This window comes from Eulemur rufifrons, chromosome 8 (genome assembly GCF_041146395.1).
Source record: "Eulemur rufifrons isolate Redbay chromosome 8, OSU_ERuf_1, whole genome shotgun sequence".
Classification (NCBI taxonomy): domain Eukaryota; kingdom Metazoa; phylum Chordata; class Mammalia; order Primates; family Lemuridae; genus Eulemur; species Eulemur rufifrons.
The window spans coordinates 9,534,608-9,562,044 of record NC_090990.1 but is presented as its reverse complement, the minus strand read 5'-3'; the positions used below and the strand labels follow the sequence as shown (position 1 = coordinate 9,562,044).

Genomic DNA, 27,437 nt, shown 5'->3' with positions numbered 1-27,437 from the left:
TTACACACACATTCACTCATTCCTTCTATTTAGAATGTTGTATCTTATTATCAATATAATACATCTTCTTTTATAAGAATTTAATATTTTAAAAAATAGTGACATAGAAATATTTACTACCTATAAAACCCTACCATGAAAAATTTTTATTACCCAGTGGACATCAACTGCTTCTTCAATGAGAGCGGTATATCTTAAATTATTGGGCTTCAGAGTAGAAAACTAAATATCAACACAAAGCAACATATTATTCTCAGTAGGGCCAGGTGGCTCACACCTGTATGTCCAAGCACTCTGGGAGGCCAAGGCAGGAGGACTGCTTGAGGTCAGGAGTTCAAGACCAGCCTGAGCAAAAGTGAGACCCTGTCTCTACTAAAGAAATAGAAAAATTAGCCAGGCGTTGCAGTGTGTGCCTGTAGTCCCAGTGCTTGGGAGGGTGAGGCAGGAGGATCACTTAAGCCCAGGAGTTTGAGGTTGCAGTGAGCTACAATGATGCCACTGCATTCCACCCAGAGTGAGACTCTGTCTCAAAACAAAAACAGTATAATACTCTTGATAATGAGAACAGCCCCGATTAAAATACATATATTTACATATATTTTATTCTCCCTATACTAAATAAACATTTTCAATTCCAATATCATAAGTATATTTTCCTTAATCTTTTCTTTTAATTTTTTAGTTTCAGAGATGGGGGTCTCAATATGTTGCCCAGACTGGTCTCAAACTCCTGGGCTCAAGTGATCCTCCTGCATCAGCCTCCTGAGTATTAATAGCTGGGATTATAGGCAAGTGCCACCATACCTAGCTCTCCTTCCTTAATCTTGAAGGTCGTCTTTCCAAGTACTGTTTGACAAGCATCTAAAAATACTGAAGATTTACTGAACTTACACTAAATCATGAAAAAACTACTAATGAGAATCTTACCAGTTCTAATCAGAACCTTAAAACAAGGGAACCAAATTGCCCATTATAATCTGAAAACACATGGTAAGATTAAACAGATTCACAGAAGAGCTCACAAAAACCGATTCTATTTTAACTAATACATCATTTCAACCCTTGCATTACAACATAATCAATTAAAGACATTTCCAGGTTTAAAAAGTCAGGCTTCTTGGTTTTCCAGTAGACATAACCAATAGAAATGATATGATAATATAATCGAAGTACAAAAAGCAGATGCAAAAGGAAAAGTGAATCTCTTAATTACCTGATGCCGTTTAAGCATGTCCAGTCCCAGAAGCATGTCCATGGGCTGTTCCTCAAGTATAGAGAAAGAACACGCCAAGAAATCTCCTTCAATTTGAACCTGAGCTAAAGCACACAAAGAAGAGAAAAGGTTACTGATGTTTTCTTCAAAAGCCCCAGACAAGCTTTGGAAATGTACCTATCATTCAGTACCTTGCTTCCTACAATCAATCAAAGCCAAGGCAAAGCATGCAAACAGATGAGTTAAGTATGAAAATCTAAGACCAACGATCAGCTTAAAAGTCAATGAAGGGTCGGGTGTGGTGGTACATGTCTATAGTCCCAGCTACTCCGGAGGCTGAAAGGCAGGAGAATTGCTCGAGCCTAGAAGTTGGATGTTGCGATCAGCTGCGATGCTGCCACTGCATTTCACCCAGGGCAACAAAGCAAGACTCTGTCTCAAAAAAAAGGTCAATGAAGGCTTAATATTAGATTTTAAATCTTTGCTAATCTGATAAGTAATTTTGTATTTACCTGATTAATGAGGTTAAGGAAATTTTCATGTATTTAATAACCATCTGGATTTTCTCAAGTGCTTGTTCAAGTGTCTCTGTAAATTTTTATATTGTCTGTCTTACTGAGTTAGAAGATAGGCACACATATGTATGCATTTTGAATACAAATCCTTTATTAGTTATATGGGTTCCTAAAGTTCTTTCCTAGTTGGTGTTTATTCACTTTCTTTATGATGTTTTTTTGATGAAAGTTTTTTGTTAAAAAAAAAAAAGAGAGAGAGATAGGGTCTTGCCAAGCTGTCACCCAAGCTAGACTGCAGTGGCATCATCATAGCTCACTGCAGCCTCAAACTCCTGGACTCAAGGGATCCTCCCCCCTTAACCTCTGAACCAATCAGTTTGTGGTATTCCTTCCCAACTCAGTCCTGCTGTGCTTAGGAAAGTACAAGAATAAGGTATTTAAACTATCCTTATGCTACACAAATCATAAAAGAAACAAAATACCCTAATAAATATACAAATGTATTTCAAAAGAAGGAAAGAAAAGGCAAATGAGTAGAAAAACTATCATTTGCAGTGAAAGAAAAATAACTCACAACAGTAAGAAACCACTTTTTTATTTATAAATTTAAGGGGGAGAACTAGTATTACTTAAAAGTATTAGATATTAAGATGAGCGTTGGCTGGGCGCGGTGGCTCACGCCTGTAATCCTAGCACTCTGGGAGGCCGAGGTGGGCGGATCATTTGAGCTCAGGAATTCAAGACCAGCCTGAGCAAGAGCGAGACCCTGTCTCTACTAAAAAAATAGAAAGAAATTAGCTGGACAACTAAAAAAAAATTATGTATATATAAAAAATTAGCCAGGCATGGTGGTGCATGCCTGTAGTCCCAGCTACTCGGGAGGGTGAGGCAGTAGGATTGCTTGAGCCCAGGAGTTTGAGGTTGGTGTCAGCTAGGCTGACGCCATGACACTCTAGCCCAGGCAACAGAGACTCTGTCTCAAAAAAAAAAAAAAAAAGATGAGTGTTCATTCAGTGCTGGATAAACCAGACTGGTACTAGTTGGCAATATATTAACAGCCTTAAAAGTATTCATAACTTTTGATTCAGTTGTTTCACTTATAGGAATCTTGACTGAGGAAAAATATCAAAATGTGCATAAAACTATACTGCCAACAAAATATGGGGGGGGGAAACATACCCCAAAAGTTGATCATTAAACCCATATAAAATAATGCTATACATTTATGTAAATAATACCTATGAAATTCATAGTGACATTAGGAAAATGTTACTTTTTCTTAAAGCAGAGTATAAAATTTTATACATTATATGACCACCTTTTATCAGAAAAAAATGCACGGAAAAAAGACCAGAAGGAGATATACCCAAATGATACTGGTGATTGAGTCTTACTTAAGGGATTTAAGAGAATTTTTTTTTTTTGCTGCTTCTTACACTTCAATACATTCAAAGTTCTCTACAATGAGCATCTATTAAATGGATAGCAAAAGAAAGAAAAAAAAAAAAAGAACAGTTCTGGTTAGAGATGAAGGACTGAACACACACATTTATCTACATTTACTCCTAAAAAATTTGGAAAAAAGTTTTTGGGTTTTTTTTTAAGGTACAAATTCCTAAGGCCAAATACAATGGAAGAGATAACAAACAAAATTTTGGAACTAAAAAGCAGATGACAATGAGGAAAACTGAGAGCAACCCAATTTACATCACACAACTCCTTCAAGGTTTAGGAATTGATCACAAGTACCTCTGCAAATAGGAGTAGAGGTGGGCCCAAAGCAGGAAGGCTGGTTGGAAGTCTGTATAGGCACAGTTAGACCTTGGGGCGTCCCCTCCTGCACTCTGCTCAGCCAGGTGACCCTTCACCCCAGCAGCAGACTAGAGGTTTATTTTCTGGAGAGGGTGAAACAGAGGCACTCTTAACAAGATGGGCATGGAGGAAGACAGGGACAGAACAATGAGCATGTGACTAAAAACCAGGGGGATGAATTAAGTCAAAGTTTACTGAGACTCCAGCCCTTTTCTCCCTGCCAACTTCCAGACCACCCTATAGTGAAGACCACAGGTGCCATGGCTGCCCACCCAGGTCACCTTCCAAACAGCCTTTTGGTGTCCCACTCTTTAATATGAGCAGAATCCAAGAATATGAAAACCATCTAAAATAAAATACAAACACAAAAGTAACAGAAAGGTTGGAAGACAAAGTCGAGGAAATCCCACACAAAAAAACCACAACACAATGAAAGAAAGAAAAGAAAACTATAGGACAAGTTCAGGATGGAAGACTGATTATCCTATCTGGATAGCACACATTCTAGAAGGGAGGAAAATCATCCTCAGAATAATTCAGGGAAAGTCCCCAGAACTGAAGGACATGAGTTTCCAGATTGAAAAGGTTATCAAGTACCCAGTACAGTAGATGAAAAGAGGTCTACAGCCAAGTACATCCCTACAAAATTTCTAAACACTGAGGTCAAAGAGAAGATCTACAGGCTTCGAAGAAGAAAAAAAAAATCTTTCACATAAAGGATCACGAATCAGAATAGCATCCAGCTTCTCTACAGGGACACTGACAGTGAAAAGACTAAAGAGCAATGCCTCAAAATTGTGAAAGAAAATAATTTCCAATCTAGTCAGACCAGTACAACGTGGGGAAAAAGACTTGTTCTGGTACTTAAGGTCTCCACTTACTCCCACGCACCTCTTCTCAGGAAGTTACGGCAAGAGGCACACCAATAAACTGAAGAGCAAGACAAAACATGGGAAGACAGAGATTCAGGTAATCCATCACAAGACAGAAGAGAAAGGAATCTTCAGGATTTCTTCCTCAGGATTCAAGAAAGGTTTCAGAACAACAGCTGTGAAGCAGTCCTGGAACCAGCAGTCTAGGCTTGGGAAGAAGTGTCTTCAATAAAATGAAACATATGCAATACCTGACACGCCTGCACCTGTTTAAAGGAGATTTACATAACCAGGGAAGTGTATGGGGATGAATAGTACATAACAAACCAAATGACAAAAAAAGGACGATTATTCATTGTAAGAGAAAAGAATACTAGACATGAAAGAAAAGTCATCATATTCAATTAGATGACTCAAGCTCTCAAAATCATTTACAAAGTCACAACAATAAACAGAAATATACACATGTTATTTAGAAACACAGAGGTGAGTACCAAAAGAAATCAGCTAAAATAACTGAAAGGGATTATCTCTGAGCAACAGGAAAGAGAAGTGCGTAGGAGGCTAAGTTTTTTTTAACCAGCAAAAGCATGTATATCTTGGATAGAACACAGGATTTAAAATTTCTAGGAATGTGATTTATTGGATCAGATGTATCCACACAAAAGAAATTAAAAAACAAAACAAAACAAAAAAACCTCTAAAACCTTACAAACCTACTACCCTACAAATACCCTATGAAAAGACAGCAACTCCCAGTGCCTTTTGCTCACCTAGATGTACCCTTCCAATAATCTTCTGGGTGCCCACTCCTTTGGCAATCCCTGCCCAGCGACGGTCCACCAGTCTCATTATATTACACCTTTCTGCACAAGCTTGGCTCATAATAGTCATCTGGGCACCTGGATAGTGAGAGAAACATCAGATAATATAAACAAAATCCACCCTTGTGGCAAGACTCAAAATACAGCAATAATAATAAGGTAAAAAGTTAGCTATTAATATATGCCTAGGCTTTTATCTCCAAAAAATCAATCCTACCTACCAAGTGTCCTGCTCACTTACTCAATTTTCAGTTACACAATGGAATCTGAAACATACTATGGAAACTTGACACTGAGGGAAAGAATATTTTGTTACAATGTAATAAATGATAGTTTAAAACTTTGCCAGTAAATGCAAAACTACCTGGAAAGACCTAAAAGTTCAAATCATGACCACCATGTCTAGATAGCAATACTAAATTAAACACTACTTTACATTCAGCAGTTTATACTCAGTATCTCTGAGCATTTTACCAAGTTATTTTTACTTCAAACTTTAGGACACAATAGTTTCCTAGTTAAAAAATACATATATCCTCACCAGGTGTGGTGGCTCATGCCCACAATCCTACCACTTTGGGAGGCCAAAGTTGGGAGGACTGCTTGAGGCCAGGAGTTCAAATATAGCCTGTGCAATAGCAAGACCCTGACTCTGCATAAAATTTTTTAAAAAATTAACCAGGTGTAGCGGTGTACGCCTATAGTTCCAGCTACTCACTACTTGGGAGATTAAGCCAGGAGTCTCCCAAACAATTAGAGGTTAACTCCCCATGTTCTGCTCCAACATTTAAAGATAAGGGTATTTCAGCTATTTTCTCTCCCAGTTACATATACTTAGCTAAAGTCAGCCTGTGTAGAAGACAAGACACCTTCACTCACAGTCCTAAATTCTCCCTTAAACTCTAATACCACATTCCTGTGTCTTAGACATTTCTACCTCAAAGCCAACAGGTATAAAGCTCTTTCTCCCCAAATAATTCCCACTTTGGATTTCTCTACCTTTGCCTATGGAATTATTTTCTTGCAGCCGTAAAACCTGGCATGGTTCACTTCTGACTCGTCTTCTAGCCTTCTCTCTGGCTCATGAACTGTCCCAAAATTGTAAATAAGCTCTACATAATTTCTGCTATTTCTGACCCTCTTTCTACCCTAACAATCAGCCTCGCTCACACCCTATGCCCTGGCAAGTGAAAAATTTCTCTGGCTTCCAAACCACTTTATGGATACATAATTTAAAGCAAGGAAATAAATAGTTCTGACCCTGAGGGGGACAGAAGTCTCCAGATCTGTGTCTGCCTTCAGTTTTCCTAAAATACACCTTCTTAAAATCACTTGCTTCTTCATCTGTTCAAAAGTCCTCAATGGCTTCCACTCTGTTAGTTTCAAACCACCATCACCACAGCTTCAGACTCCACCTCACCCTGGCCCCACTGTTTCTTTCTAGCCTTGCATTCTTACTACTCCAACCCCTTCTACTTCAGCAGGAAGAATGTGACCCTCCTGTAAAGCGGTCCCTCCCCTGCTTTCACTTTCTCTGAATTCCACTGATGCTTTTAAGGCCCAGCTCAAGACCCATCTCCTCCCCAACTGACCACCCTTTCCCAATGACTTTGCCTCTCATTCAATGCCAGCACTTCCCGTTCATTATTACTCATTAGATAGTCTACATTTTTAGGGCATTGCAAGCTGTTGGCATTTAAAAATAAATTTTTTTTAGACACAGGGTCTCTGTTGCCCAGGCTGGGAGTGCAGTGGTGCAGTCATAGCTCACACCAACCTCAAACTCCTGGGCTCAAGTGATCCTCCTGTCTCAGCCTCCTGAGTAGCTGAGAATACAGGTGCGCATCACCATGCCCAGCTAATTTTTCTATTTTTTTGTAGAGAAAGGGTCTCACTATGTGCTCATGCTGGTCTTCAACTCCTGGCCTCAAGGGGTCCTCCCACCTTGGCCTCCCAAAGTGCTGGGATTACAGTCATGAGCCCCTGCATCCAGCCACTCTTGGCATTTGAAGAAAATTAGATTCAAGAAGGCCCAGAGACAACGAAGGAAAAGGGAATGTGGGAAAGCAATTCTTTCTTTGCTTCTTTCCTCCTCACGTTAATCCACAAAGCTAGTCATTGATATAATTAAGCAACTCAGGATGAGAAGGGCACCTTTCTCCTGCTCTCTTGCCTTTTCCCAAGCCTCAGATCAAAGCCCCAAATCCTCTGGCCAGGGAGGCACCTCAGCTCAAATGTCCCATTTTGAGACGACACTCCTGAACACTCTAGTCAGAGGGGGAATGTGGTCTTTAGGTCTATCCAACATTCACCTGATTTTTGCACGGTGGTTAAGAGTTCTGGAATCAAGCAGATCTGGGGCTCAATCCAGGTCCACCACTCACAAACCCTGTATACCTGAAAGTCACTTCACCTCTCTACATCTAAGTTTATGTGTAAAAAAGACTGTAGAGCGTGACCTCTTTATGTGTAAAATAGGAATAATAGAATAAAGCTCACAGAGATGTTCTGAGGATGAAATAAAATTGAGTGAGATGATATATATTAAGCCCCTAGCATGGTGCTTGGCACACAGTAACGGATCACTATTTCTTGAGTGTTACACAGGGTCTCATATGTATTCGTCTCTCTCACTCATACAGGAGCTCTCTGAAGCTCTAGTTAGTAAATCTTACTGACAAGCCCCCAGCACAAGGCCCTGCACACAGCACTCAACAGGACTTTTTTAAAAAATAAGACAGGGTCTTGCTATGTTATCCTGGCTGGAGTGCAGTGGTTATTCACAGGCACAATCATATCACATTGCAGCTTTGAACTCCTGGGCTCAAACGATCCTCCCACCTCAGGCTCCTGAGTATCTGGAACTACAGGTGCACACCACTGCACCTGGCTTCAGTAGGTATTTTTTAAACTCAATAATTAGCAGATTTACTTCTCCCAGAAATATCTGTATCTTAAGATACAAACGCTTAACGAGGTGAAACCTAGCATGTGCTCAAGTATTCATGAATGAACAAATGGAGGAAAGTATTATTTGAGCAGGGGATTTATCTACTTTATGAACTCACCTATCCTACCACCTTCAGTGAGAGATCCAGAATTAAGACACATGTGAGATCACTCGGTCATATACTCACAACATGCTACATACTGTGGTCTTACCAAAAAGCAAAGAGTTGTTACTGAGAGAAAAGGTGCCAGTTAGTACAAGGATTACCTGACTCCTCAAGTGGGAAACTCCACGTCCTTACCTATTAAGGCAAGAATCATGCCCACTACTAAGTTTTACACTCCTCACAGATCCTGGCAAAGTGCTGGCACAAAGGCCAGTTTGAACTACGTTTGACCTATACCCTATACAGCTCCTTCTTCTAGACCTATTTAATCCCAATTTCTTACAGAAGTATCTCAGAAATTCAGGATACTAAATAAAGGGAGCTAGGAAGATAAAAGAGACGCTGCAAAATACAAAACTGGTTAAAAAACCATTAAAGAAATAAACCTATTACTAATAAGAGGATTGTCAAGTGAAACAGTAACTCCTAGGCTTGTTAAGTTAGTGGTCCAAAGGAGCACGGCCATCTGAACGGACACTCAAGTCTCCTCTTCTCCCGTGTGAGGTCAGCATGTCAGAAAGGGAGACCGAGACACAAAAGACGGGGAGACATCACCTGAGTCAACGAAGGCTTTCACAGGATGTCCATTCACTTTGCAGTTTATATAAAGCATCACTACTTGGCCAAAACTTTCTGGAGCCTCTTCCATTGCTATCGTCATGTTTTCCTCAATGTTCTGTTGCCTGTAAGAGACCAAGATCAGGGGCACTGAAAACATTACTTCCATGAAGAGAAATCAGTTTCAAAGTCACAATATTAAAAATTTGTACGTATCTTTTGCCCCAACTATAGCAACTGAGTCATGGAAATTGGTACCCTATCCTGCAATCGGTGATTTATTAGGAGGTAATGCGATACTTAGCTGGCAAAAAATTTAAAGGCATAAAAACTACCTAATATAAAATAATTATGCTCCCTTTATAAGCTTAGAAATAAGAAAATAAACTGGAGAGCAAGGGTCATACCCTTTTTATCCTGTAGAATGTTAAAATTTTGTAAATGCAATTTTAACTGAGGATTTACTAGGTATCTGCATACATTTCCCATGCCTCATGCTTCAAAAAAAAAAGTTTGCAGGGGCCGGGCACGGTGGCTCACACCTGTAATCCTAGCACTCTGGGAGGCCAAGATGAGAGGATTGCTTGAGATCAGGAGTTGAAGACCAGCTTGAGCAAGAGCCAGGCCCCATCTATACTAAAAAAGAAAAATTAGCCAGACATGGTGAGCTAGGCTGATGCCACGGCACTCTAGCCCAGGCAACAGAGTAAGACTCTCTCAAAAAAAGAAAGTTTGCAAACTGAGTACACAGACATTTCAACTACTCATGCTGCACCTGCTGCTTCTCCAGGATTGGGTTTTCTAATATGTAAAATGAGGGTAATAATTCCTATCACACGCTGTTGAGAGGTATAAAGGATCTAATATACAGTGCTAACATGAGAACAGATGCTCAGAAAAATGCATCTATCACTTAAAATTGCATGCATATGTATCATAATTCACTTGGCCTATGAAATAATCTCTTCAAAAATTCAACATATCTAATTCTTAAATCAGAGACAAACATATAAAAGAGAGTTCTTGCTTATGCCAACATTTCATGTCTTCATTTCCAGTCTCCTTTTAAAAACGTTACCAAACACTACCAACATTAATGTAAACTAGGTCAGCAGCTGGGCAACTTACCTAAGGACAGAAACAATAACAAAACAGGGTACAAGATGTGGGTAAAATACATTGTAAACAACTTGCAGCCTGTTTTTTGGGTAAATAAATTTTTATGGGAACCCAGTGACACCATGCATTTACATATTATTTGTGGTAGCTTTCACACGGCAGTGACTGAGTTGAACATGAGCAATAGAGATTGTATAGCCTGCAAGCCTAAAATATTCTCTCTCTGGCCTTTTACTGAAAAAGTCTGCTGACCACTGCTCTAAACTATAATGTCTGTCCTTTTTGTAACAATGACCAACTGAACTGACTTAATGCTTTACCAACCATTCCGTAATAAAATATTAAACTTCTCAGAAAGTCAAAAGCACCTTCATTTAATTTAGTTAGGCAAATACGCAAACTATCATACCTCAGTGTACACGTACCCTCTGTAATCACTGGTATAGCAAGCCAAACAAATCTTTAAAACTTACATCAGTTCTTTCTTATAGCTGCAATGTGATCGAATTCAGAGGACACAAATATCTTCCCCTGTTTCTCTGAACAGATTTAACTAGTGACATGCTTCTCAAAGATATTCACCAATATCTAATACAATTAATGGGAACACTTAATCAACAACAACACAAGTGAATGGCTTAGGGATGTCAATTGACTTTGGTGTACAATATACACTTCTTTGATTTCATATGCACTTAGAATAATGAGAAACTAACAAAACATTATTTGATTTCCAAGCTGACAAGGTAACATAATACCAAGTTAAGCTCCATTTAAGCAACCAAAGATGACATGACACGGTGCGTAAAAAGCTACTCAGTCTGAGCACTATCACAGTTAGTAGTTACACTAAGTCCTTCACAACTGGCAACAAAAACTGAATCTAGGGGAGGAAGAGCAGCTTTCATTCAAAGGGACTGACTAAACTGTATCTTGCTTGTGACTAGTAATGTGACTGAGGCTGAGACAGGCATTAGCATCACTGTATTAGCTTAGGCTCCATGCCTGAAGATTCTGATTCATCGGATTTGGGAGAAGAGCCCAAGCATTTGCACTTTTAAAAGCTTCTCATGTGGTTTTAAGGTAGCCCCAGGTGAGAACCTTCACATTATAGAAACTGCAGCTGGAATGTGTCTGGCAGTCAGTTTATCCACTATGGCCAATACAAGAACTGCAAAACGAAAACAGGACTACAAGGTTCCACTTGTACAGAGCCGTCTCTAATCCAACCACGTTCAAGCCTTGGATTTAATCAGGACTCACACAATATGTCCAAGGAAAGAGATTCATATTCGCCTATGTAATAAAGTAACCAGCCTCTCGGTCTCACCAGATGGAGGCTTCTGCTCAGTCCTGGGGTTGTCTACCTGGAGCTGTTTTAATGATGCTCTGTCAGGGAGTCTTCCTTAAAATTTTAGGAAAAGAGAAAGTCATTAAGTTACACACCTACACTTTTGTAATATTGAATCAAAATATGAGGAAAAGGGAAGAGAAAAGAACAACCTATAAGACTGAGGTTACTTCCTCAACTCCATAACAGGAAGCTACCTCCAAGCAGATGCCAGATGACCTGCAGTTTGGGAAACTGGAATCTCTGAGTCTTGTTCTTTACATGAACAGATCATTACCTTATATCTTCTTCTATCTTTGCCTGAGCTTCAAGGTCAAAGGGATCAGCAGAAAAGAGACGAATCCTTTCTTGCTCTCTCCGGGCTCGGTCCTGCTGCTGCTCCACCAGGACTCTGGTAAATTTCTCTACAAAAATAAGGGAGAAAAATCTTAAGTACCACTGTATTTTCATTCATCGGTACTTTTCCACACCAAACAACTTCTCAAAATACAACTATGAGAGATGAGGAGGGGAAGAGAAATTACATTTGCTTTCTATTCTCTGAGGCAAGACTATTTCTTCATTTAAATTCAGTGTAAAAAAAGAATTTGCAAAAACCTTTTATTCTCATAAGTTACCCATCATATTGTTTCCACTCAGAGATAAGGACTTACAATTTATATCAGTGGGGAATGACTATCCATGTGGCAGATAGAATGTCCTTACTCTTCCCCTCCCACTGCCCTCATTATTCTATTACCTAGAAACAAAATGGAGCACTATATAATCCTCCCCTTTTCTCCTTCTAGTTTTGTTTCCTTTATATAAATAACACCCTCTGCCTTAAGCCAGATAAATTAAGTGTAAACTACTGTTAGTCTACCTATAATATTTTGTACAGGCAGGAAAATTAATAAAGAAAACACTGCTTGCTACAAGATATTACAAGAATCTATTTTGCTATTTCTTAAATAGTGGTGCATTTAAATGTGTAAACTTAAATGTGCCATCACCATGGTCTTTGGCAATTAGATCTGCTGACATAACAAATTAAAGAAACCATGATAATGGTCTTATGAACTACTGATACGCACATGAATGGATCTAAAAAAAAAACATTAAATTGAGTTAAACAGGCCTGACACATGAAAATACATACTCTGTGATTCTATATACATGAAGTTCAAAAATAAGCAAAACTAACCTATGATTATCAAAATAGCCTATATGGGGAGAAAACTGACTACAAGGGAACACAATGGAACTTTCCAGAGTGAGAGAATTGTCCTGTATCTTGACTGGGGTCACATGAGTTTTTCAAAACTCAATGAATTACATACTTAAAATCTGTGCACTTCTCTGTAAGGTAAATATTGCCTCAATTTAAAAAATGGTCAACTAAAGAATGAGTTATCAAATGTTCATTATGTTTTAAATTTTAACCTAACTTATAAACCCAAGAGTAAAATGAGAGGAATTTACAGAAAAAACTATTTCTAAAGATTACTAAAAGTCAATGTTCTGTTTCATAAAAGAATGGCTCAAATATAGCTCTAAACAAACTGTTGGCAACAACCCTGCTACCACTTAAACTTGGAGTGGAGGGGGTGGGGGGGTTCCATTTTCCCGTACAGGTTGATGGCACTGGACCTGTTTTTAGCAACTAAAAACATTTCAGCCAGGATCAGCTGGCTTGCTGGTGTTCTCTTCAATTGAAGATCTAACTAAGACAAGTCAAAATATCAGTACCTGGGTTATACGCTGCTAAAAACAATGAGAAAAAAACATAAACTGAGGGGGCTGGTCTAGATGGATTTCAGTCCTAAAATCCTATCACTACGACAAGTTAACTCAGCCTTGGTCTTTGGTGCTAGTTTACCTCTCACAGACAGCTGACGGGTGTGTTTGGTAAATCATGTGACAGTGGGTCGAACCCACCAGCTGCTTGAGGCTCTTCCCATTTGCTGGGACACAACTGCTGCAACTCAGGCCAGCTTGACAGCCTTCCAAATGTATAAGCTTACCAAGGTCTCCGCTGAGCAGAGCTTCGGCCAGGGGTGGATTGCGTTCCTTCAGCAAGGACAGCTCATGTGGGTTGGAGAGCAACATGTTTCGGAGCAAGGACGGATTGTCCAAACCCTGAGGAGATGAAGCTATTTCTCCAGGAGATGAGTGGGACTGCTGTGCTGCTGGTGGCTGGCGCTGCCGGGGGCTTGACGTGCCAGGCACAGCTATACTACTGAAATCTATTCGGGGTAAGTCTGTTGGGGAAAATCAATTCAAAATTTACTCGAATGACTCCATAAAAAAACATTTGAAGGCAAAAGAACACTTGCTCATACATGGTATGGAACAGCAGCAAATGGCAACTGTAGACACGAATGCCTTTTCTCTTGCTCTGTCTCACACTGACTCTCAATGTAAAGACTACAGTCTGAGAGTGAACTGATAGGAAAGAAGGGGGAACAGGCAATGGGAGAGTAAACTGATAGGAAAGAAGGGGGAACAGGCAATGGTATAACCCCAATTATAAAATATCCCAGAGTAGACATCAAATTTTTATTTATGTTTTTAAAAAATTAAAGCTAGTCTCAATAAATATAATTGCATAATTCTGGACGTTGTTCTTGAAAAAAATCCTAGTTTGGTTTGACATATGCTTCAAAGAGCCCTGACACTTGGGATAAAGAATACTACACATATCAAGAGAACAGCACAAATGTTAGACGTTAAATTGTGCAAGTCTGTGCTAAGCATATTGGCTTAGGCTTAGGGAAGTTCTTAATAGTTGTGAATCTGCACTTTCATCTGTGCATCACTGCTAATTTTTCTCATGCCTCTGCAGAGGTAGGTGGTGTAACCAATTTACAGGAGAAAGAAGAAACGGGACTTGCATAGGTTCTCAGTGTTGAGTACACCAAAAGCCATCACAGGTCCAGAGGCTACAACATCTATGCTTCAGGGTGAGCTGACCTTATTAAAATGAAAGGAAAGCCAGGCATGGCAGTGTGTGCCTGTAATCCCAGCTGCTCAGGAGTTGGAGAAGGGAGGATTGCTTGAGCTCAGGGGTTCAAATCCAGCCTGGGCAACACAGTGAGACCCCATCTCTAAAAAAAATTAAAAAATAAAATGGAAGGAAAATAAAATAAAAGGGAGTTTTAATCCTTGCACAAAGGACTCACATACAGAATGACTCCATTTCTATGAAATGCCCCCAATAGGTAAATACATAGTGACAGAAAGTAGACTGTGGTTGCCTCAGGCTGGGGAGCTTAGAGAGAAAAGGGGACTCACTGCTGTGGATACAGGATTCCTTTTTTAAGGTGAAGAAAATATGCTGAAATTGATTGTGGTGATGGTTGCACAACTCTATGACTATACTAAAAACCATTGAAGTATACCCTTTAAATGAGTGAACTGTGTGGTACGTGAATTTTATCTTAATAAAGCTGTTATTTAAAAAAAAGAAAAAGTAAACAAGTAGAGCCAGAATGAGGGGCTAAGCCTGAGTGAATCAACATTTCTTTAAGCCCCAAAATGTATTTGACAGCCGAACTTTGTCCCAAGTATGGGACTATCCTGAAGCCTTTTGGACCTCAAACAGAAAAAGGGAATGCTTCAACTCAGGCATAAAGTTTCTGCCCTTTAGTACAGGTTTGACTATCCACTTTCTTCAAACAGACTTCAGCTGTCAGCTAGTGTGTGTGTGAGAGACTGAGAAAGTGAGAATGAGTGAGAGAATGAGAAAGAGAGAGGGAGACAGAGTGTTAACTCCCAACCAATGAAAAGGTAACGTGAATGGCATGATTTCTGTGAGGTAGTTAATCTATAACAGCTAGCAAAACACATATGGACAGGCCTTCTTTGCAGGCCAAGAAATTTTATCTCCACCACTGTTACACATTATCTTCAGAGTCCACTCACTTCAGAATAATTTTGAAAAACATGTTTACTTTATGGACCAGATCCCTTCTATCCACAACCTATGGGCTATTTTGTCCATATGGGACACTACAGGAAAAAAAACGGTGACTCTCCAGAACTTACAATCTCACCAAATTAACCAAAGGAAGATTTGGTTTTTATTGACTGGTATATTTGAACAACTACTCTTTATAAAGTTTAGCAGTAGCCCCAAGGGACTAATGTAATCCAGATCTGGTGGAGCCAGTGCTTGCTGGTCCTGCACAGCTCCAGTTTCAGGCTGAATGCAAGCACTGTGCTCAAAGCTGGCGTCGGTCATCACCCAGACTCCTATCATCTGTTAACATAAACTTTAAAACCAGGTGACCTGGAGGCTAAATACTATTTAAAGCAACAGCAGAATATGTCAGGAAATGGAAAAAACTAACGCATTTCACCAAGCAGTTCCACATCAGAACCTTATAAACTTTTTGTGGCTCATGAGCCCCTCTGAGTGTCTGAAGACAGCTTTGGCCCCTTACCCCATCAAATGCACACACATTCACACCCACACAATTCTGCATATTATTTCAGTAACACAGAAAGTTCCTCAATCCCAATGCACAGATTCCAGACTATAAAGACCTATTCTGGATAGAGCATTCAAGACAGCTAACAGTTTCTTTTCACATGATTAACGTAAGTTGGTGGGAAAAACAACTTGGTGGCCTAGCTACTTAATGTTCATCAAGTTTAGTATAATGGAAAAAGCACGAAGTTTTAATTCCTGTGTCTTCACTTACTAGCAATGTAACTTTGAAGACATCATTTAAAATCTAAGCTTCATCTGTTAATGATAAATAATCACAAAGAGGGATCTCTTCCCCCACAACCAATTTATGAGATCATGTGAAATGTGGGTGCAAGTGCCTAGCTGACTATAAAATGCTCCACAAAGGCACTGAAAGTCAGACACAAAGTAGCAAAAGTCAGTTACAAATCATAGGCATATGTAGTATCTCAAGTCCTTCCCAAGGATAAAGATTATTGCTTAATATCACTGATAAGAGAAGCTAACATTTATTGAGGGCTTGCTATGCGCTGATGGTTTTACATGCACTATTCTCACGTCAACTTGAGGAGTTGGGATTAATCATGGCTCCTATCTTAAAGGAGAAGAAACCGATTTAGAGAGATTACATAACTTGTCCAAAGTTACACAGTAGGCAAGAGGCAGAGTCACGATCTGTATCCTAGTAGTCTGAATTCAAAACTGAACCACTATGTTCCGCTACCTATTGATGCTTGTATTAGGAGATGCTAAACCACTAAGAGATGTCTTACTTGAGAATTGCACTGGAGGTCGAGGGTCTGCATTCTCCTTCTGTCGTAAAATCACAACATCCCCATCTTTCAAACCATAAGAAGCCAGGGATCTGTGGTTGTCTGTGAGAGGTCTTTCAGCATAGACAATCTACAAGAAGAAAAGATATGTAACAGTATAAAGCACTGAGAAGCAACATGGCATACAAAGCAGAAAAGACCAGTTTTCCTCTTATCAGATAATATAATTCCCTGTTCAAAACACTCCAACTTTTTTTTTTTTTTTGAGACAGAGTCTCACTCTGTTGCCCAGGCTAGAGAGCTATGGCGTTAGCCTAGATCATAGCAACCTCAAACTCCTAGGCTCAAGCGATCCTCCTGCCTCAGCCTCCCTAGAAGCTGGGAACAAGCGTGTGCCACCATACCTGGCTAATTTTTTTCTATTTTTAGTAGAGATGGAGTCTAGCTCTTGCTCAGGCTGGTCTCGAACTCCTGACCTCAAGCGATCCCCCCGCCTCGGCCTCCCAGAGTGCTAGGATTACAGGCATGAGCCACCATGCCCAGCCTTCCAATGGGTTTTGAACACACCTAGAATAAAACCCAAATCCTTCCCATCACCTACCAGGCCCCAGAAATTTGGCCCCTGGCTCCCCTTCTGACCTCACCTGGCATGTCTGTTTTCCTCAAATAACAGGGATCAACCTGCCCATCAGGGCTGTTTCACTTATTCTTGTCTCCACCTAAGGAATGTTTTCTCTAGTAATTTTTTTGAGGTCTCTGATCAAACATTACCTCTTTGGAGCTCTTTCGTAATATCATATTTAAAACGTATTTTCACCTAACATACTATATATTATATATTTATTTATTTGTTATCTTTGTGCCCCACCAAATGTAAGCCACTTGAGGACAGGGACTCTTTGTTTCATTCACCATAACAGGACCTGTTATATAATTGATGTTCAAATATTTGTTGAATTAAAGGATGAATTTATGAAAGTAGTGGACATAATTTTAGATTTATTTTGAGCAGGGAGGGAAAGGAATAATTTACTCTGAGTATTCTAACTACAGTACTATTAAATAATGTGTACTTTTAAATGATGTTGTACATTAGCAGGTTTAAAAGTTTCCCAAATGTCACCCTTCCTGCATTCTTACTTCTGTTCTACCCTCTCCAGTTTTACCACTCTTATGCTTATGAGTGGAAATTAAAAGTGAAAGAAATTCAGAAAAAAACAATTAAACACAGATGGAAAAAAGGATCAAGGATGTACTAAATAAAAATGTGGTGTGGAAAGAAAAGAAATGAACACACAAAGGCCTACTGTAATTTTATCAAGAAGGAACATAAAACCTGCCCTGCACGATTATATACTCCAGAAGGCATTCAGAATAAACTCAGGCTTTGAAAGCTTTTCTTCCTAGTGATTCGCTTTTCACCAGGCCACATGCAAACTGAGGAACTTGAGTTCTGTGCTGGCTCTGCCAGTAACTCCCAGAGAGGGGCATGCCACTCAGAGAGTCCAAGCCACCCTTCCCATTTGTCAAGCAAGCAGTTGGAGCTAGATTATCATTACAGCTATCCCTTCCAGTTCTTTCTGCTACACCATCGTTCTACAATGTTTCTTCACAGCTCTCATGGTAAGGTTAACTGGCACAGAACTGAAAATGTAGCATTTAAACAGGAAAAAAGTGATTGTTACATCTGCTCTCAGAATTTACACTAACATGAGGAACAGGACTAATAGGAAACTGAATCTAGTTCCTTCTGGGGCTGAGCAAAAAACTGACTGTAGGTTCAAATACACTTTACAAGTTTTATACATGACTAGAAAAAGCGTAATAGCTTCTTAACCCCAACTTGCAGAGTTAAAATACATTCCAACGGACTGCAACTGTCACTCTATCATCCCATTCACACAGCCTTATTTAAGCACATATCTCACAGTAAAGTATATCAGAATTAACATAGACTTTTTGCAGTATAACCAAGAGTCATATTATAACTTGTGAGGTTGCTTGGAAGAAAATCCATAAACCAGAAGTGATAAGTGTCACAGGTTGAGGTGTGCAACAAGAAAGAGGCATGCCAAGCCAAGAGAAATGCCAACTAAGGTGGCATCAATATTGTGAAGCCACCATAGTGAAGTCACCAGTAATGAACAACCTACTCTTTAATTTTCCAGGCTCAGAAACTCAACTCTCATATATATGGAGATACGTTATCAGTCTCCTGCAGCAATGACATATTCTAGCTGATAAGAGAAAATTTATTTATTTACAATGACTCAAACTCAGGAGGATCAAGATGATCCTATCCACAAGATCACTGAATTCTCTTTGGGTTCGAAATACTACCTGGAAAGCCAAATTAAAATAGCAGTTAGCTATCACTGAATGAGCTTCTATTAAGAGCCAGCAACCTACCAGGTTCTCTCAGTCTCCCACTTAACCCTCACATCCTCTCATTTAAGTCTCACAATCATTTTATGAGTTAGCCATTATTTGTCGCATTTTATGGACAGGGAAACAGATACAGAGAGTTAAGTGACCTGAGGCCACACGGCTATTAAAAAGAGAGAACTGTGACTAGTACCACACCTGACTGACTCTAAAGCCCATACTTTTCTCTAGTACCTTATAGTAATACATCTTCCCCAAACATAACCCCAAAGTGGCCTGGTAAATTAGCCTGATGACTTTAATAAGATCCACTAAGGGCTTTATACCCACCACGAGGATCAATATACTGTTCATTGCTTAATGTATCCTCTTGCTCCGAAAACGAAGAAAGGAACAGTACCACCTCCTTGCTCTCTGGACTCCCATTATACAGATGGTACTCATGTTCAGCTGGAAGATCACACAGATTTACTTTGGGACTTACATTGCAAAATAATTCTTTCTTGGACTCTTAAGCCTATTTTAACAAAGAAATCAGTCCTTTGTGGTAATTATAATTGTTACTATGCTTTAGTTGATCTCATTTGTGTCCTTAGACTAAAATGGAGCACAGCTGCTGCTTTGTCAGTGTGAAGAACATTTGCTCCTCACCCAAGTTCTTCAGTAGTAGTTCCAGGAAATTGGGGCAGATAGCAATATTCCATATTTCATATACATGCTTGATGTTAGTGATTATCTGGGTTGTACATTTTTATTGTTAGGTCATGCTGCCTGCCTTTATAAAAATGATACTGCCTGCTGAGGAAATACTGTGGCAGCTATCGCGATGGAAACTGTTATGATGGAATGACGTATATAGCTACTGGTCTTAAGGGGCAGAACTGGCATAACTGCTAGTACTTACACCAGAGGAGGAACCCTAGAGACTGAATTCTAATCTTAATCAACATTTAACAATAAACTAATTAATAAAACTCTAAAATATTTAAGCATGAGGTCAAATGTTTTCTGGTCTCTGAATGAGAGCCTTCTATTAACAGAAATCTTAGCAATACATTTCTAGCATTAAGGACCCACAAACTGGCCACAAAACCTTTGGAACCACATGTGAATCGCTTCATGATAGTACTACCATTAACTGAGTGCTCACTGTAAGTCAAGTTATCTATACATACCATTCCATGTAATGGCCAACTTGACTTTTACAATCCTTCTGGAAGGCAATTTGGCAAGGATTACTAAAAGCCTTTCAAAAAGTTTATGCCTTTGACCTGGCAATTCCATATCTTTAAGAATTTAACCTGGCCAGGCGCGGTGGCTCACACCTGTAATCCTAGCACTCTGGGAGGCCAAGGCAGGAGGATTGTTTGAGCTTAGGAGTTGGAGACCAGCCTGAGCCAGAGTGAGACTCCATCTCTACTAAAAGAAAAACAAAGAAATTAGCTGGAAAACTAAAAATATATAGAAAAAATTAGCCAGGCATGGTGGCGCATGCCTGTAGTCCCAGCTACTCGAGAGGCTGAGGCAGAAGGATTGCTTGAGCCCAGGAGTTTGAGGTTGCTGTGAGCTAGACTGACACCACGGCACTCTAGCCTGGGCAATAGAGTGAGACTCTGCCTCTTAACCTGAGAAAATAATCAGAAATGGAGGACATATAAAGTGGAGGACATGTAAGTATATAAATGCCTGTGACAATGTTACCCATAGCTGTTTCCAATTTCCCCCAATATTATGCCTAACGAGGAAACTGTTAAATAAATTACAGTACATCTATATGACAGTATATTTATACAGCCATTAAAAATTATACATTTGAAGAATCTGAAGTGTTACGGGAAAATGCTAACATTGTAGCAGTGACTGAAAAAAGATAATTTCCTTTCACATAAATTTCATATAAACAATTTTATATTGTTCAGGCCCCATCACGTTTAAAAGACCTATTAACTATAAAAAGGAAAAAAATCTTAGAAAAAATACATTGAAAAGTAAGCCACAGTTTTCTCTAGGTTATGAGGTAATAAGTATGCTTTTCTTTATTCTTTTCTATTTGTCACACATTTTCTATAATGAATATGTAGTGTTGATCAGCAAAAAATACATGAAAATTACCTGTGACAATAAATATGCCAAAACCAGCTACAATAGGAAATTTCAGTTTCCACTGGTTTAAAATAGTATTTTACAAACCACAGACCATGCCGTGTATAGAGCTGTGTTTCCGGGATCATACAGTTACTGCTATTACTTGGCATTTAAATGTGCCTGTCATTTGAGGGCCCTTCCACATTCTCCACACTTTTTACCACATGCTACCTACAGAAGTAAATTATAATGATGTTTCAAAAATAGGAAGACATTAGTTTAAAGTGAAGCTAAGTTCTGATCACTGAAGTTAACCCAGACAAGTCTGCATCAAAGCATCAGAGCCACGACTGGTTTTCCAGGCCCACACTTGTATTAAGAGATGGAACATGCCCAACCTTAATCACATGCAGAGATGGTTTCTATTCTAAATTCTTTATCACTGCATTATAACTACTATTATCAGACTAGAGCTGTTAAAAATTAACATTTTCCAAGTGTATGCTTATGTACAATTGTCACTCAGGTGGAAAACTAAATTCTAAACCAGTGATACCCACTGTGGGGCAGGGATGCAAGACAATTCTTTAAGGGTACAGGAAGAAAACAGAAAATACTAGAATTTTTATTTCCATTTACTTTACTTCAACTTTCCTGAAATTCTATTATGTGTTTGTTTATAATGTATATATTACTTTATGTATATAATGTAACTTATGTACATAATGTACCATATATGTACATATAATGCATGTTATATATTTTATAGTGTATAATACATGGACATATATAATCCATAACATTAGTTCATGTATATATTATACACGTAACTACGAGCATGTTCTGAAACATTTTACTGACAAGGATACATATGAAAAAGTTTGGAGATCAGAAGTCTGGACACAGTGGCTGAAAAGAATAGCTAGGAACATTAAAAAAAACAAAAAAGCTCCCTTGAAGATACGGAGTCAGAAATGGGAGGTGAAGGATTGAGAATGAAGAAGGTAAATAAGAAAATAAGAGTGAGGTAAACAAACCAGTAGATCTATGAGAGAAAGGGAAGATGAGTAATAGCAGAACCCTGGGAGGTAAATGGAGGGGGCCCTCAACTATGTGAAGATGGTGTGTTTGTAGGTTAAAACTATAATGATGTTTACTTTTATGATTTGATGAAAGGAAATGACTCAAGTGTCTAGGGTGGATCCTGTTCCTGCCTGATGGGCAAGCAAGTGGAAAGACAACCGACCACCAGACATCCTAAAATAGACACTGTGTTGTCAGGTTACAGTGGAGCCAACAGAACAAACTTGAAAAACAGGAGTTGTTTCCGGCTATCTAATACAGGCTTAACACGAGTCAGAACCCCGGGTTTCTATATGCTAATTTGGCTTGGGAAGGAAGTAAATGCCATAACATTGACAAAACAAACGACAGAGAGTTTGGATTTAGCCTATGTTCTATCAGTAAGGTATTCCCAACTTTCTGAACTGGCAGAGGACAGTGCCTGCCTCAACCATACAACAGTCTTTCAATCCGACACCCCTTTAATTTACTTAAATTTCTTGCTACAACAATCACAAAAAGTGCAAAAACAAACAGTCTCAATCTCTTTTCCCAAACCTTAATAACAAAATCAATTTACATTTTAATTTTTTATTTCCCGTACCAGCTGATTATTATAACTAGGATATTATAACAGCCACAAGGAAAAGAACTGAAAAAGCCATCCTCAAAAATTGAGTTCATTTTCCCTCTCTATTTAAACTGTCCTTTCCTAGTTCTCCACATGAGGGATTCACTGACAGGAACTAGTTCCTGAGTTTTTGTGGATTAACTTTTTATAAAAGAAGTTGCAAAAAAAGAAAAATCCCTTTTAACAATTTCTTTGTAGCCTTTGCCAGCCTGTGTAATTGAGTGACACTCTGTGCCTTGAAATAAATTCTTTCTGAATAGCTTTATGCCAAAGTTCTGAAGTTCACATTGTGTAAAGGAATCATACTTCTGAACAAAATATTGACACATTTGCTTACCATAAGACAGCAGAACAAGCTGTAATTGGGTAACAGTTTTTGGAACTATTTCCTAACTGCAGTAGGAAACCAACATTTACATTCTGGGGTCTTAGAACACTTTTATAATTTTCTTAATGTTTAGACTATATCCTCCCACTTAAGCCAGGATCTAAGTGTTTTAGTGTAAAGGCTACAGAGCTATTGTCACCAATTTTGTTTGATAAAGACTAGTGGAAGCCCCAAAGCGTTTTGAAAATAAATGACTTTGCTTATTTAAGATGTAAGACGGACTGAACTTCTTTCCAGCAAACCGTGTAGGGAAATGAAACCACGAAATCGCACTGAGAAGATACTAGGGCATTTTCAAGCAAATATCCTTACAAAGCACTAAGCTTTGAATTGACCCAAACTCTGAACAGTTACCTGAAAGAAAGAGGGATTGTCGGCTTACTACCAGGGAAGAACCGAAAGAAAACGGTTTGAGTAATTACTGTTTTTAAAAAGAATTTAACCACAAACCCATGTGGTATGGAAAAGAGCACTTCCAAAGGCCTCAAAACGAGGTAGTGCCAAGTCTCAAACTTTCTCCTTCACCTAAAGAGCAAATCTGTACATTTAAAGGCAAAGTGCATTTAGTTAAGCAGGAACCCTCTCCAAAAAAGCAGATGAACATCTATCTACCACAGTGATCCAAACAGGTATTTCTGGTTGGTGAAGCAGGATGTATGAGCCCTTGCAAACCCAAGACTGCTTCTTAGGTCCACGACTACACCCCAAATTTGGGATTAGTAAGGGAGAAGGGGCCAAAAAGCCAGAAGGTGGGTAGGACTACTCAACAGTCCACGCGCCCCTCATGCTGCTGTTGGGTGCGTCTGCGGTCAGGTTCTCTGCTCTCTCTCCTCGTACCCCACACTCAGGGTGTGTGGGGGCAGCTACCGATTCCAGCTCCCTCCCGGATGCGGGGGCGAGCTAGGAATGGCTATCCTTGCTCTCCTCCACCCAATTCTTCACCAGTAGCAAAGGGAGGGCATGAGGCCCCAAGGCAGGGAGGGCTAGCTCCGGGAGGGGGGACCCCGGGTCGCTCCCCGGCGTACCTGGCTCTCAGCTGCAGGGATGCCGGACTCGAGCTCGCACAGCGCGCGGAAGTTGTGCAGCTCGAAGTCGGCGTCGACCTGGAGGGAAAAGGTCACCTCGGAGAGGTCCCTCCGCACACAGTACACGGTGAGCAGCATGGCCCGGGCCCGACCCGGCTCGGCTCGGCCCGGCCTGGGCGCAGGGCGGAGGGGAGGCGGCGGCGGCGTGGCCTGGCTGGTGCTGCGGGAGGACGGCGCGGGCTGCTCGCTCGCCCGCTCGCTCCTTCCCTCCCTCACACACGCTCAGTGACTCACTCGCTCCCGCCCTCACCAGCGAGCACGGACACCGCCACCCGCCTGCGAGTACGTCTGCCTGCCGGCCTGCCTCCCACCTCTGCCGCCAAGCACGCCAGCCGCCCGACGCCCCGCCCCGCCGCAACGCGGCTGCCGTAAAGCCCGCCTCGGCTTCTCCGCCTTCGTGACTCACGGGGCGGGGCCGGGACGGGGAGGCGGGGGGTCGGGAGGGGATTGGAGCGGGAGGAGCGGGGAGGGGGCGTGGGAGGGCGGAGGTAGGGGAGCCGAGGAGAGGAAAGGAATGCCAAGAAAGAAAACTATTAAACTAGTTGTCTTAATAACAGAAATCTGTGGAGGAGTCCACACTCTCACTTATTCATACAACATACATTTATTAAGCGCCTACCATGTGCTATGCACTGGCCACACAAATATGAATAAAAACACAAGTCCTTGCCTTTAACTCTGGACCTGAAAAAAAACAAAACACCTGGACCCAGTACAAGCGACTAACAGGCTAGTTAGTTCTGAAACATATTTTTTAAGGTAGGATTGAGGCTCAGAGAGATTAACTTACTTCCTGTCTCTGATTTAGGATTAAAACCAAAATCATTACCCTGTCGAGGCTGTAGAACTCAGGGGGCTCTGGCCCCTTCCTACCTCTCCAGCCTTGCTTCCTGAGCTCTTCCCACGCTTCCCTCCCAGCCACGTTGTTCACTCTCGGTGCCTCCCCTACCTTGTAAACAGTTTTCTGCCTGTTTGGACTGCGTCTGTTTCCTGGCCCTGACAAACCCCAGCATCTAGCCCAGCGCCTTCATTGAGCACAGCTTAGAATCTACTCAACAAACATTTGCCACTTTAATGGCCTGTTTAAGGCTACACAGCTGATGAGTAGTAGAGGCCCAGCATGTGAGAATGACTATGAAAACCAAAACTGTGTGAACTAAAATAAAATCTTAAGGCTCCCCCTCACTTGCTGACTGAATGGACCCCCCTCTTGGCCAAGGGGATACCCTAAAACTGAATTGCCAGCCATGAAGAGGGAGGTCAGAAATGCCTCATCATGCCCTCCTCCATTCTTGGAGACATCCTTTGTAACTCATTAACAAGCCTAAGGCTTTGCAAGACAAACCTGCAGGGCCTCCATCTACACAACAAACATACGGCTAGTAGCTTGTCTCTGATTAAGAGACTTCCTTAACTTAAGACATTCCAAGTCTGTAGACAAAGCTTCATTTCTTTAACCAATTATAAGTCAAAGAGTCTTTAAACCCACCTGTAAGCCCCTCAACCCCCTCTTTGAGATGGCTCACCTTTTCAGGCCAAACCAATGCGTGCCTTCCATGTATTGATTTATGAATTTACCTGTAATCCATGACTCCCTGAAATGTATAAAACCAAACAGTAACCCAACCACAGCAAGTCCGCTTGTTCAAGGCTTCTAGGGCGTGGCTCCAGGTCATGGTCCTCAAACTTGTCTCAGAATAAACCTCTTTAGATTATTTTACAGTTTGGCTTCTTTTCGTTGACAACTGGAAGATGAATATAGAATGGATTCAAGATTAGCATCTCCCCATTTACTCCCACTCCTTGGTCTGTGGAGCAGGAACCCTTCTTCCATTATAACAAAAGGGAAGGGGGAAACAAGGTAGCTATGGATGCAGCAAGTGGTAGGTTTGGTGGCAAGAAAGAGAAAATTACCAGCTGAAGTCTTTTATAAAAGAGAGAAAGTGGAGGAGCAGGGGATTCAGGAGAGTGATTGTATTGGCTACAAGTAACAGAAAACCTATCAGTGGCTTAAACAAATAAGTATATTGTCTCATGGGCTAGGAGGCCTGAAGGTAGGCGGCTACATTGGTTCAGTGGCTCAATGACAGCAGGGCCAATACTTCTGCAATTCTTTTGGCCTCTCCCAGACGGTGGCAATATGCATCATTTTGCCTATTCAAGGAAGAAGCTTGCCCAGAAATCCCTCAGGAGATTTTTGCTTACATTACACTGGATGGAACTGTGTCACACAGATGAAAGAGAGCCTAGGAAAGTGAGTGTTTAGCTTTTCTAACCTCTTTAAAGCACATGGATGGGGAAAAGGTGGTTGGGAATGAATATCAGCAAAGACATACACATAGTGCCTTCCATGGTGGAGACGGTTTGACATAATCACGGCAAGTTGAGTAGAGAAATGTTCAAGGATTGCCAGGTGGTGTCATGGAATCAGCTGAGATTGGAATAATTGATTAATTTTTATGTTGTATTTTTTCTAATGGTGCTCAGGTTCCCAGATCTGCCAGATTTTACCACAATATCTCCCATCCTATATGTTCTTCCTACAATGTGATCATGACATTCCTTCCATTAGGTGGGTGCTGTATGTCCCTCGATTCAAATCATGGCAGCCTGACTTTGGCATAAGTGACAATGTTTTTTAATTTTTATTTATTTTTTAGAGACAGGGTGTCACTTTGTCCCCTAGGGCTAGAATGCACTGGTACAATCATAGCTCAATGTAACCGCAAACTCCTGGGCTCAAATGATCCTCCTGCCTTAGCCTCAAGAGTAGCTGGGAACTGCAGGCTCGCACCACCACACCCAGATAATATTTTATTTTTTAATATTTTTTGGTAGAGACAGGGTCTTGTTACAGCAAGTGGTCCCAAGGACAAACCTAGCGGCACACGGAGAGTTGGAGAATCAAGGTTTATTCTCCGGCGGGCTCAGAGGGGTCTCGCCACCAAATTCTGAGCCCTGTCTTCCCAATTTTTCCCACTTTTATTAAGTTGGGGTGGTCTGAGTAGTGGGGTTTCAGTTAGCTAAGGTAATATGTTAGTATTATGTTGTTGCGCCAGGTAATAGGTTTAGTGTTATGCTTATGCGCCAGGTAATAGATTAGTTGATGGGCTAGGTAATAGATAAGTATTATGCTGATGCGGGTCTTCTGTGAGGGGTGGGGGTCTCAGGTGGCTGATGCGCCAAGTAATAGAT

The 27,437-nt window shown here is 40.5% G+C and overlaps 1 protein-coding gene across 1 annotated transcript in view; it reads right to left on the bottom strand.

Annotated features, from left to right (window-relative positions):
* Positions 1 to 24,547, bottom strand: part of DDI2 (DNA damage inducible 1 homolog 2) — a 28,931-nt gene extending 4,384 nt beyond the window's left edge. The window contains exons 1-7 of the mRNA XM_069479380.1: positions 24,183 to 24,547; positions 16,607 to 16,736; positions 13,384 to 13,620; positions 11,658 to 11,784; positions 8,908 to 9,035; positions 5,186 to 5,314; positions 1,214 to 1,317 (exon numbers count right to left, since the gene is read on the bottom strand). Of these exons, the coding sequence (XP_069335481.1) occupies positions 1,214 to 1,317; positions 5,186 to 5,314; positions 8,908 to 9,035; positions 11,658 to 11,784; positions 13,384 to 13,620; positions 16,607 to 16,736; positions 24,183 to 24,320 (993 nt within the window). The 5' untranslated portion in view covers positions 24,321 to 24,547. The remainder of the gene's footprint in view (positions 1 to 1,213; positions 1,318 to 5,185; positions 5,315 to 8,907; positions 9,036 to 11,657; positions 11,785 to 13,383; positions 13,621 to 16,606; positions 16,737 to 24,182) is intronic.
* Positions 24,548 to 27,437: the final 2,890 nt, after the last annotated feature.